Here is a 13557-nt window from a genome sequence, read left to right as displayed (position 1 = left end):
AAACCCCTTTTTAATAAATTATTGCCTTCAGTTTTTCTGATATATTTTCAGTAATATATCTAAAGAAAGAAAAGCCAAAACAAAGGGAAAGCAGAAACAGTGGCAGATCACATGGCAATGATAATATTTCATCCTTCTCTGAAGGAGTACAGTTAAATCACTGGCAAGAAAAGAGACGGGACTGTCTCTTACTAGCACAGTTCGGGATTTTTCCTAGATCACACATACTTGGAAGGAAGGAAATGGGCCTTTTATATTTGTTCTCTAGTATTTCTAACTGTTCAAGAATCAACAAGGCCTGTCTTTATACAAGACATTTAAAAATAGTGTTTTCACTGTACAGCAAACCCAAATGTCATGTTAGCACTACAAGCATAATTTCAGAAATAAATAGGTAACTACTTCTTAGGCAAATACAAGGAATACTTTGACCTCTGGCACTGATGGATGACTCATTGACTGATGCACTGATGTCACATGTCAGTGTTTTCTTGTGAGCAATGGCTCCAGTCTGTATTCTTGACTCAAGTAAAATCTCATAGGGATACATTTTCGAAAGGTCTCTAGAGATTTTAGGCTGAGATTCAAAAACACAATTATATGTCCAGTTCCCCTTGGTTTCACTAAAGTAAAGAGAAGATTAGATGCCCAGATGTTATAAGTAAAAAAGATTTGGACTCCTAGCTGTTCCAAGATTGATCATTGGGATGCAGGAGAGGAATCCAGGAGTTCAAGGATCAAACCCACTATCAATCACAGTTATAGAAATAATTTTAACTCTGTAAGAAAATTTCTTTTCTAAGACATAACTGCTCTTCATTTAATTGTAATTGCTTTAAATAATCCTCACATGGGCATGCAACACACATTATAGAACATTACAGAGGCATACAAGCAGCAGCACTACCAAAATTTATTTGGAGTTCAGAGACACTCAAGATTCTGTAGCGTGAGTCAAAATGTAAAGGGTGACCAGGAGAGCCTCCACATTTTCTGCCTTTCCCACACCACTCTGCCCTACTTAAGTGTCATTAAAAATACAAGACAGTACTACTATTCTCAAAACTTTGCTATACTTTTAAGTATTTCCTGAATCAGACCAATAAAGATGCCTTCTCCAAGATGGGGTCCACTTAAGGAAGCAGCACTCAACCCAGAAAGTATTTATAATCATATGTTTAACATCACATGTATTTTTTAAGTATTTTTCTGAACTGGAGCCTGAGCATTCAGAACTGCATGCCCAGTCTGTGAGCACTCATGGCCTGTGGCGAGAGGCTGAAGAACCTACAAGAGCCTTGTCAGCTCACAGAAGTTTTTGCTCTAACTTTCTTATGACAATGATGCAGGACCTTTAAGCTCATCCTTTATAAAACTAATGAGAGGAGGAGAGAATACACTTGTGGTCATTAGATTTCCAGTTGAAGTAAAACGAGAAAGACAGCTAGAGGAGCAGAACGAGGGAACACAAGGAGAACATGTGGAAAACATGTGTTCGGCATCTCTCTTTTAGCCTGGCCCTCTGGCCTTTCCAAGCTAGAAAAACAACATTATGAAGCAGTGTCAGGAGCATGAAAGGAGAGAAGGGAGGGCAATAGCCCAGGTGAGAGAGGGGTGAATGTGGAGGAGGAAGAATAGCTAATAGCTTTGGGAAGTGGAGGAGGGGGACGACAGAGAAGGACTTCACCAGGGTAAGGGGATGAGTGTGACTTTTGTGACCAAAAGTCACAACGCGAGGTTGTGGTGAAGAGTCCTTCTGACCTGTGTCAACGAGCCTGTGCTTTGATGACAGCCTGGGAGACCCAAGCACAGACAGGATGTCCTGGGAGAGGGCTGGAAGAACCATGATAGTCCATTGCAGTAAATAGCCCTTATGGCACACTGGTCATCGAAAGGCAGTTATCCTTCATGGGCACGACAGAATGAACACACATCCAGTACATTAGCAAGGGGGTTACTGATCTCACTAGCCGTCCTGACTCTAGCAGGGTCCCTCAGATATATTGTGTGTGGTACAAATGTATGTCAAAGGCCTTACATATGGTTGGTTTATACTGAAAGTTTTAGAAGTACATACTGTTTACTCAAGGAACTGGATTAACTTCTGCAGAGCTATTCTGGTCCACCTGTAAATACACAGACTAAAGGGCTTTATGAAATGTAGTTACTGTGTATTAGCAAGTGGCAATTTTTAAAACCTGGATATCTCATGTTATGAATGTTGGAGGTTTGTTTTGGTTTCTAAACACCAAATATGACAGGATCAGGCTATACAACTACTGGATACCAATATTTTTTCTCCCAGTTCAAAGCCGTTTTTTATCCCCCGGTCCCCTAGGGCTAAAAAAGTTGTGTGTTAAACTTGCAGTATAAACTGCTGCTGGGAATTACCCTCATCCTGATGCCCTTGTTTAGATGAATAGCAAGGTCTGTATGGTGATTGACCAAGACGGTGGGAGGGGAGAGAACTGCGGTGCTCCCAGCCCTGCTCACACAGGAGCCTCAAAGACTCCAGCCCAAGCACATCTACAGCTTCCTTATTAGCTGAGAGTGACACTTATGGCATCCTAAGAACTCCTACATGGAGCATGGTCACACCTAGTCTGAGGATGGCCTTCATGCTGAACCTGGGGCTGTGCTCTTTGATTCACCATCCACACAGACAGTAAATTGTACCTTTAGGTTGCCTCAGGCACCCCTAGAAGGACAGTCTAGACTTACCCAAAAGGTTGGCTCAGAATAACTGAATCAGCCATTACCTCTGTTCTCTAAACTGATGACTTTGACAGAAAGCAAGAGGATTTTGTGGTAAAAGGGAAAAAAAAAAGCAGGAAGGTGGGGGGATGGGGCCAGAATGTGTTTGCAGCTGCTGGCCATCAAATTTCAATTCAATCAACATGACTGAGTTCCAGCTCCTGGGAAAGAGAGCTTTTGACGACATATTGACATAGCCTGAACTACAGTGGTCCAAGTGGCAGTGCTATAATTATAAGGATTATATTTAATACTGCACTTTGAAATGAAGGTCTGAAACACTGTGACACTCTCTCTCTCCCTAAAAGCTGGCCAAAATATGTCCTAGGAACCATTATGGTAATACACAAAGTTGGTAGGAAAAAAGAAACGTCAGAACTCAAATCATCATGAAAGGGAATCATGTGGCTGGCAGCTCAGGTCTGCTGAGAGATGAGCAGTAAGGAGGAAAAATGAGTGTGAAAGGAAGGGCAATTGGATTTTCAGGATATATGGAAAGTAGTTTTTAAAAGTACAGAATTAACTGGTTTAAGGAAATAAGTCAACTGATAATTAATAAACTACTTACTTCTGAATTTGGATTCTTTTTGTAGCATATTGTGGACTTCAGCCAGGCTGAGGCCTGTTTGTTGAACAAAGACCAAACCCTGCAAATATTTCTAGACTTGCTTAATTCGACACATCTTGATTTCAGTGTGATTACCCATGTGTGCACAATTAAGCACATGCATAACTGTTTCCGGGAACTGGGCCATAGAGGTAAGCAGCTGCATGTTGAAGACCAAGTGTATGTAGCTTGGAAGGATGTTGAACCAAAAGCTTTCAGAGAAGCAGAGAGAATGCATTTCTTTGGAAAACAAAATAACAGTCTATAAACTAGTAAAATGACCAAAAATAAAAAGCTTGATCCTGCATTAGGCTGATGTTCCACAGTGCCACGTCCACAGAATTTCCCATAGGCGTTTTCCGGAAGGGCAAATCAGATCAGAATCGAGACTAAAAAACTCGTGTGTTGAGATGCCATAGCAGTGAGGGAAAGGGGGAAAAAAAGGAAAAAAAGAGGAGAGGAGAGAAAAAGGAGGAAGGGGAAGGGGAAGGGGAAGGGGAAGGGAAGGGGAAGGGGAAGGGAAGGGGAAGAGGAAGGGGAAGGGGAAGGGGAAGGGGAAGGGAAGTTGGAGTGTCGGGAGATGGTTTCTAAAGCAACAGAACCCTAAATAAATGGTCTGATTTTCCAAAGTGAAAAACGTAAACTGAACAGCCCAAGCAGCATTTTTGCCAACTGTCACTGGGGTGGCATTTCTAAAATCTGGTGTAATGACTCATCCCAGAACAACAACTGTTGCCAACAAGGTCTTTCCTCCAGGTCTAGTTATTTGAATGAGAGAGATGTAAAAACAAAATAAACAGAAAAATCAGAGACAGGTCCTTCTCTTGGGGTTCAACTCTGAAGCTTCCTGTGAAGTCACCCACTCTCCAAGATGCCTCCCCAACCCACTGAACAGGAATTCAGGTGACCCTCTGGGCCAAGGAAGGGAACAGCCCTTCTGGAGTAAGCTCTCTGTTCGTTAAACCAAATTCTTCCTTCTGCACCTAGTTACCACCTCTCACACCATGGATATGTGCAGGATGCATCCTCCTGAGCCATTCTGCCCTCCATGGCAGCAAACATTACTAGGGGAAGCATGACCCTGCCGACAGGTAGCACAGTCCTCGAATGGTTTGAGACAGACACCGTTATATTCAGTGGGAGCACACCTAGTCCAAAGACTACACTGTTGTGCAGTAATTAAACATAGCCCCATTAGCACAAATAACAATCCTTCTTTGGCTAGTACAAAATGCAACAATTTCAAAGACGCTTTCTAAAGCAGTGTTGTTTTGCTGAATAATTTATGTCCCCGAGTCCTCCAAAAATGAGCAGCATACACTTCAATCTTGCAATAGCTACTCAGTGGAGACAGTGCACATTATGTTCAGTAAGCTCATTGCTTAAACACTGTTGCCATGACTATAAGAAAATGATTTTACTATTGTTTACGAGAGACTCTCAATAAGTCATTACTACAGTAGCCAGAGTTTTGCCTCAAGTCAAAATTTTTGGGAAGAAAAAAAAAAATCTCACAGGTATAATTAACTTTGTGATCAAGATAATCCACTGAAAGACTTCAAAACTGAATACATCGTACAGTGAGGAATGAAAATAAATAAGAATCACCACTGTCTCAGGACTATTAACTATCTGGTTTTCTGACTGTTTCATTGGCAAATTCCATGGAGAAGAAAAGCCCTGAACTAAATACCTGTTGTAACTCATTTTCAAGGAAGAAATAATTTATAGGGCAAGCACCAATATAGGCGTTCAACTGTGATAAGTAATGCTGTAAAAACAAACCGCTTTGTACACAATGTAAGGGGGAAAAAGACTTTAAAAATCTGACTTAGAAGAAACATTTGGGATTATGAAATATGGCTTTTCAGTGTCATGCAAGGAAATCAATACCTAGAGCACTTAGTTCTGAATTCTCTAGTGCATGTACATGTACAAGAGTCCAGTACATAACTTCTTGATCTCAATAATGTGCTGATGATCAATAGTTTCCAAAACTAAAAAGTAACTCTGAAGCTGTTGGAAAGTCATCCTCACATTTCCTATGGACAGTAACAGGCCACAGAACACAAAGCAAAGAGATGATTAATGGAGTGCTGGACTAGGAGTCAGGAAATCTGGACTCCATTCCCAGCTCTGCCACTGACCTGCTGTTTGACCTTGGGCATGACACTTGACCTTTCTGTGCTTCTGTTCCTCCTTCCATTCTTTGTCTATCTTGTCTCTTGAGGCCCTAAACTATATAGGGAAGGGCACAATTCTCACTGGATGTTTGTCTAAAATCTACTCTAGGGAGGTGGCTGCAGAGCTCTGTAATAAAGCCAGGGTACCACAGGGATGGCTCTTGCACAATAGCATGTTTTGTTTCAAAACAGAATAGCTATGATGAACCTTCTTGGTCTTTCATCTGCTAGTCCAGGATCTTATCGGGTCTTTCAGCCAGCTTCAGGCTCAGGCAGCATGTAAGTGTGTTTGCCAGATCTGCATCCTCACTTGTCAGAAGCACGTTCATATCAATTCCAAATTGGTACTAATTTCTCTGCACCTTGATTCAGCTGTGTTTGCAAAAGCATCAGAATTATAACTGAGTGACACAGATAAAAATAGCTACAGGAGCCATTTCTGAACAAAAGGAATTTCTTCAGGGAAATGCCAAAACCTGTATGTGAAACCACAGGCATGAGGTATTTTTGAATTAAAACTAAAATAAATTATATTTTTTCAGTAAGCATGTTGGAATTTTGTGTAAATTATTCAATTAAGAAATATTTTGTTTCTCCCACCCTGATCTGTAAATGTGAACTATCCTTCATTACTACCAGATGGGAGGCAACACACGCAGAACAAGGTAGCTCCCACCTGCTAGCACTGGGGTGCACGTGCAGCCTCACAGAGAGCTGATCAATAGTGCATATGATCTCAGTTCCAGTCCCACTTTGCTCCAGCATCAAGTAGATGAAACTTGGACACAGACAACTTAATTGGGAGACTAATTTGAGTACAAACTGATGCAGGATCAGAAGCAAGTAAAGCAAGAAAGACTCATTCAGGTTTGTATTTCCAGTACTTATATCTGTGGGTCAAAGGCTGAAAACGTGATTTGAATGCACCTCAAAGGCTTTGCCAAAGCAAACATTCAAAACTCCTGTCTTAGGCTCCATCAATAATGAATTTGGCTTCTGAGCAGCCATAAAACTTACCCTCAGATCTCAATGCACTTTACAAAGATGATAAATAGTATCTTTCATAAAGGAAACCAAGGTTTATGGAAGTGAAATAATAGGAGTAATCTGTTGAATAGATCCTAGAGTCAGAGTAGAAACACTGACTTTTTAGTTTACAGCATACTCACCTAAAAACTTTTGTTTGAGGGTTGCAGGTATTTTGTTTTAGGTATTAGTGTTGGCACTTCAGTACAATTATGGACTGATTAACTGAATCTAATAATACTTTGTAAGAACCTGACAAGGTATAACAAATTCACAAGTTGGCTCTCAAGTGTCTATGGGAAGCTTTCCAATGGAAATCTGGGACATAAATAGTTTATGCTTTTATTTAAAAGAAAAAAAAAAGAAAAAAAACCAGAAAAAAATCTCTCTCTTAATACTGTTAAGTTGAAAATGTGATCCAAATCTCATTCAGCACCAACTCCTCTTCTGCAGCCAAAACCACTGCTTTTTTTCACTGCTCAAAGCTGTTCCAAACTGGAGCAGCATGATATGGGTAAGACCCTTTTCAGGTTTACAGACATGAATTAAGATTCACGGCAAACACAGACCTGTCATGAATCCCATCAGCCTCATCCTACTGCTGCTGAGAGTACCACCACTGGGAAGACATCCAAGGTAATGCTGACATGTGGACACTGGAGAGAGGTCAAAGACCAAAGACCTTGTTCCTCTTCTCTTCAGAGCAGCCAGGTGCCTAAAGCTCTTCTAGGCACCATGAGCTGATTGTGTGCCCTCTAAAGTGTTGTATAGTGGTTGCTTTAATCACCTCCCTGAACTCCATAGATGTGATGGTATCAGATCATTATCATGTAGAATTGAGCCTTCTGCAGAAACCAAGGTCCCATGTGCTAGTGAGACAGTGCCACCTGAAGAGCTTAAACATAGAAGGAAAATAGTGGCACAGCAGGGGACATGTGCAAGGTCACAGAGACACTTTCTGGCAGAGCTGACACCTCTATGTCAATGCTTTGTTATCTGAAGCAGCTTGCCAGCATAGGAAGGGCAATATGAATGGAGCAGTGGAGATACTACCCTTCCCAAAGTTGTCAAACACTTCTTTTCCACTAATGAGACATGGTTAAGTTTCAGTTTCATAAGCCAACAGACTTAATAAGAAAGGCAGACTACAAGCCTGTGAAGACAGTATCTTGGTAGAAGGGATTGTTGACAGCAGTTAGGAAGAAGAATGGAGGTATGCTATGGCCTTTCTTAACTTGCTGACTAAACTAGCTGCGGGGGTTTTTTTGGTTGCTGCAAGTTAACTGAACCTCACATACACCTTCTGCAAGCAGTGTTCTTTGAAAGGGGAGAAGTACTAAGAGTGATGCAAGTCAAAGTTTCTGCAAAACAGCTTCTCTGAGACATGCCTTTCTAAGGTTCAGATTTTCCCACAGAGCAGCTAACATTTTTGCTGGAGTCATACTTCTCAGCACAGAACAAACAGAAGCAGTATATCACTTCCCTTTGTTGTGGTGCTACAGACGAGGGACTCAATTTGAGTACTGCAGGGGATGCAAGAACTCTATCAGAGAACATGCAGTAATAGCCAGGAAAGTTAAGTGCACAAGTTGGCCTTGGAGAGCATGTCAAGTCCAGGCAGAGACACTGTTCCTATGCTCACTACCTACAGCAAGTTTGGTGGTGAAAACAGTCTGTGAAACAGTTTCAGAATGGAGGAGATTTTCATTAGATGCATTCAAAGCTTAAGAAGCTTTAAATGGGGCAAGTGATTTGGTGGGAGTGCTAAGCCTGAAGAGGCTCCCACACTAGTGTAAATTTAACAAACTCACTTTCTGAACTTTTCATTAAATATAGCTTTTATGCAGCTTCCAGGGAGTCTTCTTGATTCTGGTTTGGAAAACATTCTCGTGGCTGACGGGAACAAAGATTTTAAACAGTGCTCATGTCCATCCTAACCAAATTGCTCCCAGCAGGCCAGAGGGCCCATGACAGGAGATCAAAGTTTTCTACCCACAATGTGACATTCATTTTGCCTGACTTGGCTACATAAATTGGCTTTATTAGAACACAGCTTCACTGCTGCAGAGGCCCAAGTAGCAGACAGTGGTCCTTCACCTCACAAACAGAACATTTCATTGCTTTGGCACTAAACTTTGTCAGGCACAAGATCCCACTCTAGCTTTGCAGGATGGTTTGTGCTTTAATCCACCTGTACTCACCATACTGTAACGTCGCTTCACCCCACAACTGGTCACTTTATACTGCTTGCTTCAGATGACTTCCAAAAGTTACATACATCCACAACGAGAAAATGAAAGTATTTCTGCAGGGTACCCTGGAAGCCAACTAGCAAACAAAGCAAAGAGCTTGGGAGAGGGCTTAAGTGTAAACTTGGGCAAAGATACTAGAGCACAATCGTTCCTTTTAAAATACTCGGGGATCTTTAATGCTAGCACATGAGGCCAAACCTCAGCAAGCACAGTGTGGATCATAAAAAAAAAAAGTCCTAAGGAAATTAATTCAGGATCTCTGCATAAAATAACTGCCTAAATTGAGGTTTTACAAGTCAACCTTGGCTCTTGGTACCAGTCAGGCTGCCCTGTTTTTCACTGAGGTCCTCAGGGAACTGGAACAAACCCCTTGACTCTTCTAGATTTGTACAGCTGTTGATAAGAATTTAGGGGAGCAGGAGCAATTAACACATTCCCCTCTTCCTTGGATACAACCCCCTTATAAGATTGTTTTCCCTTTTCTTTTTTTCACCTGCTTGCAGACTACATCTGAGGAGCAGACCACTTTCACCGTCACTTTTCCAAGTAGAGAAAATATTAATATATTTCATTATTATTTTAAATTAATTGTTATAATGATAAATTCAGCACAACTTTGAGATGGGTGAAAGTAGAACAAGTCACCTGTGACTGATGACAAACATGCCTTACCACACTCACAGCCATCGGCGTGATGGCTGCGATGAAATAACCTGACCTGAATAACACAGCAATGCCCATGAGACAGAGTTCCCGGCTTGCGCAGAGCAAAATAAGCAGGGCTCAGCCTAAGTCAGAAGAACGATGGAATGAATTGGCTGACGGAGACTTGAAACTGCAGTGCGAGAACTTTCGTATTACCAGTTCAGTGCTTAAGGCACCGAGGAATGCCCTCCAGAGCTAACTGTTTATATGTAACATAAATAGTATAAACAGCTAAGTGCTGGAGGGCATATACATACATATAGATGTATGTATAAAAGAAAGATAGAATATTTTATCTGTTCCACTCTGCACCATGAAAAGTAACACCACCATGTAAATAAACAAATGTCAGCTCTTGGAAAATGCAGGGAGGCAGAAAGTACAAAAGCTTCCTTAGCCATGTCCTGAACAATAAATTTTTCCTTCACACACACTCACATCCACTGGTCTAACTAAAAAATCAGATCCCCATTCTCCAATTAGAAAATGCTGCTGCCAAAGATACTTTCTCAAAAATCAAAGTAACACTGTCAAATTAAGCCCAAACCAAGCCCTGCTAAAAACTCTCTTCTGCCAGTTTTAAACTCTCCATTGGGAAAAGATAATTATCAAATAATAGTATCAACAATGTCAGATAATCACTTTAAGCTCTTTGATGTGTTCAAGTTTACATTGCTTCAAAAGTTACTGAGTGTCAAATATTTATTCTTGAGTCCAACTGTATAAATGACCCATCCAATGCCCCTAAAAATGGCAGGCACACACATAACAAGAGCAGTGGAACCTGCAAAGCAAAAGAAACAACCCTGGGTTTTGCAAAGATTGTCCTGATAGCCAGAAGTCCCCAACGAGAGTTATAACTGCCTTTGCACTTATCTGTGTGGAAGTGTGGGGGTTTTTAAGTGGTGGACTTACAGCAAGGCGGATGGAACTTTACATTCACCTTGGAGTCAGAAAGGTATCCGGTCTCACATGTTCATTGTGAGAACTCACACCAGTGCTCCTGTCTTACGCTTCCTCGTGCCAGAGCTATACCTACTACAACTGAAGCTCAGAACTGCCCCTTGTTCCGGGACCCTGCGCACCTCAGATGTGCTCCAAGGAAAAAATCTGGAATTAGAGGAATAATGCATATAAGCTTCCACTGGATTTCCTCTTGGGAAACACCCCACAGAGGATGAATTCTGCTTAGAGATTGTTCTCTTGCCACCCATTTATAATGCACAGGACAGCAGGCTTAGTCTGCCTTGTCCTTCCTCTTGAAGTACCATTGGAATAACTGGCAGAGCAAATTCATTTTCCAGCTGTGGCTGGAGGAAAGGCAAGACCCTATTATTTCTTGGTCCATCCCTTCCCTCCGAGCTTTCGAGAAGAGGAGTACAATGCTGTACTACCTGATATATGACCCTCAGCCACTTGAATTCATTCCACTTAGACGCGTGCTTTGCTTTTCCTTTTTAACATTTGCAACAATGTTCTAAGAAGCTCTTGGTAAGGGGAATGTGTATCTCCATGACACAAAGACGTGACTTTGAACTGATGCCTTTCTCGGTTTCTTAATTAGGCAGTCCTACCAGAGCAGCAAATGAGGAATGCCTGTGTCAAGCATAGAGTGGGAGGATCAGCGATGCTGCTTCATGAGCCAGCATTTCTTCAGTGTCGGAACATGGTTCAGGGCCCCAAACATCATGCTCACTGAAGTCACATATTTTGTCAGCAGGATTACTGACCGCTAGCATGCAAAAACGATGGGGTCTTGGTCAGACCTTTCGCTTGTCCAGGACACGTATGTGCGGAGTTTTCTGGGACGTAATGCAACACGCAAGGTGGAGCAAGGGCTGTGCACAGCATCTCCAGCAAGGAGCAGGTTAACGTTCATTAGCGGTATTTCAGAAACAAGGACAACCTCTCTGCACTTAGAACATGAAAATCTTTCAATATTTTCTTTGGAGTCATTTCATTTAGCATTTTCAAACAGCTGTCTCCAGCTATTTCATAATAATAGTAACAACTAGTAAAAAAATCTGAAAACAAAACAACAAAAAACACCCCACATAGGCCTGTCCCCTGATTTCAGAAAGTTAATTTTTCTGGGACATACATTATTAGGCAAAAGTTGGGGTTTTTTTCCCATAAGGCAAGTGCAAAGCATTACATTAATACACACTGGAAAAATAAGATAATGGCTTTCTTGATTGTGAGGAGGAATGTGGGAGATTTAATCTGAACACTGAGTCAGGTCGAAGCGCCTAAACTCCCCTTGGACACAATGTTATCGCATTTAACGCTTACATCATCACCCTCACCAATGATGCTGAGTAACGCACCCCCAAAGGTCGATCCACGCACCGCAGCGAACTCCTGGGTAAGAAGGGAGAAACGACCACAAAGGTACCGTCTTAGCATACGTCAGGCACTAAGAAAGATAAGTTTGATGTCTGGAGCAGAGGGAGCGATCTATTTTCAGCTGTTCGAATAGGAGCCACGGGCCTATCAGGACGCAGTCACTCCTCTCAATGTTTCGCATGTGTGCCGAGAATTAGAGTTGGGAGGCAGCGCAGCGCAGCGCAGCATACGCCTTCGAAAGCATGGGGCACTGACTGCTCGTAATAAGTAACAGGAGACACGGCTTCGCCTCCTTGACATGTTCGGAGCAATTTCCAGTTGAAAAAGGTCAACGTATCATTTACAAAGCGGCAGTGCCTGGAAAACTCTCGTAACTCTGCTCCGCGAAACACACTGGGTGACAATAACAACTCGAGCATCGCTGGTGAGCTCGGCATTCGGAGCTGACCCGCAGGGCTCTCGGCACTGACCACTGCCTCGGGCGGAGCCACCGCCCGAGTTCGAGGGGCACGGCCGCAAACTGAGTGAAAATAGGTGCCTGAACCTCTGACGAACGGGATGAAAGGGGGCAGGGGGGGCAACTCTGAACACGGCCGATACTTTAGCGCTACTTTTCACCCCTGCTCGGGGACACGCTGACAGCGCCGGCCGCCGGTGCCCTCCTCAGGGACGCAGCTGTCACCGCCTTGGCAGGGCGATGGCAGAGGCGCGCGACGCGTGATTTTAGGACCACAACACGATTTAAAAAACAAACAAAAAACAATCAAACAGAAAACACCCCAAGCAGTCTCAAAATCCCTTCGAGGCGCACACTCGCCCCCCGCTCGGCGCCGGGCAGACCTGCCCACCGCTCCTCGCACCCTCGATGCCGTGGCGGGGGTCCAGCGCCTGGCAGGGACCACCCCAGGGTGCCCGAGGCGCGGCGGGCCGAGCTGGGCTGCCCACGGACACGGTGCCGCTGCGCGGCGCTGGCCCCGCACCGCGGGACGGTGCGGGCAGGGCAGGCGCCCCGAGGGAGCGAGCGAGCGAGCGAACGGGGGTCCCCGGCGCGGCGCCTCCCCGCCGGCAGCGGGCGCTGTGACTCACCGCCAGGAGCGCCGAGGCGCGCTGCTCCCCCGCCGGCTGCTCCCCGTTGATGCCGCCGTTGCCGAGGAGGTGCTGGTGGTAGTCCGGGGGCGCCGCGCCGGCGGCGGCGGCGGGGGCGGCGGCGGCGGCCGCCTTGGGGTGCTTGCCGGCCTTGCGGGCGCCCTGCCCCTGCTGCACGAGGTGCAGGAGCTGCAAGGTGCTCTCCCGCTCGCGGTCGGAGCTCTCGGCGCGGCCCCGCTCGTAGCGCCCCTCGCAGCTGAGGTGGTGCTGGCGGCAGACGGCGATGCGGGCCCGCAGCCGCTCCACGATGGCGCTGTGCACCCGGGGCGCCGCCGGGCCCCCCCCCAGCAGCCCGGCCCCCAGCCCCGCGGCCTGGGGGGGAGCCGTGTCGCCCATCGCTGGCTGCCGGTCCTGGCCCTCCGGATGGGTCGGTCCTCACTGCCGCATGGAGGAGGGCGGGGGGGGGGGGGGGGGGGGGGGGGCGGGGGCAGCGGCGGGAGCCCGAGCCCGGGGGCTGGCGGCGGGGCGGAGGGCGGTCAGCCCCGCGCCCCCAGCCCACCCCCGCCCGGCCCCCGGGCGGGGACGGCCCCGGGGGGGG

General features: G+C 45.1%; 1 protein-coding gene across 1 annotated transcript in view; it reads right to left on the bottom strand.

Annotated features, from left to right (window-relative positions):
- The window catches only part of MAML2 (mastermind like transcriptional coactivator 2), a 212251-nt gene extending 198896 nt beyond the window's left edge, over positions 1-13355 (bottom strand). The window contains exon 1 of the mRNA XM_027641051.1: positions 12960-13355. Coding sequence (XP_027496852.1) covers positions 12960-13355 — 396 coding nt within the window. The remainder of the gene's footprint in view (positions 1-12959) is intronic.
- Positions 13356-13557: the final 202 nt, after the last annotated feature.

The sequence above is a fragment of the Corapipo altera genome, unplaced genomic scaffold, assembly GCF_003945725.1.
Source record: "Corapipo altera isolate COAL_440 unplaced genomic scaffold, ASM394572v1 0, whole genome shotgun sequence".
NCBI classification, from domain to species: domain Eukaryota; kingdom Metazoa; phylum Chordata; class Aves; order Passeriformes; family Pipridae; genus Corapipo; species Corapipo altera.
This window is presented reverse-complemented; position numbering and strand designations above follow the sequence as displayed.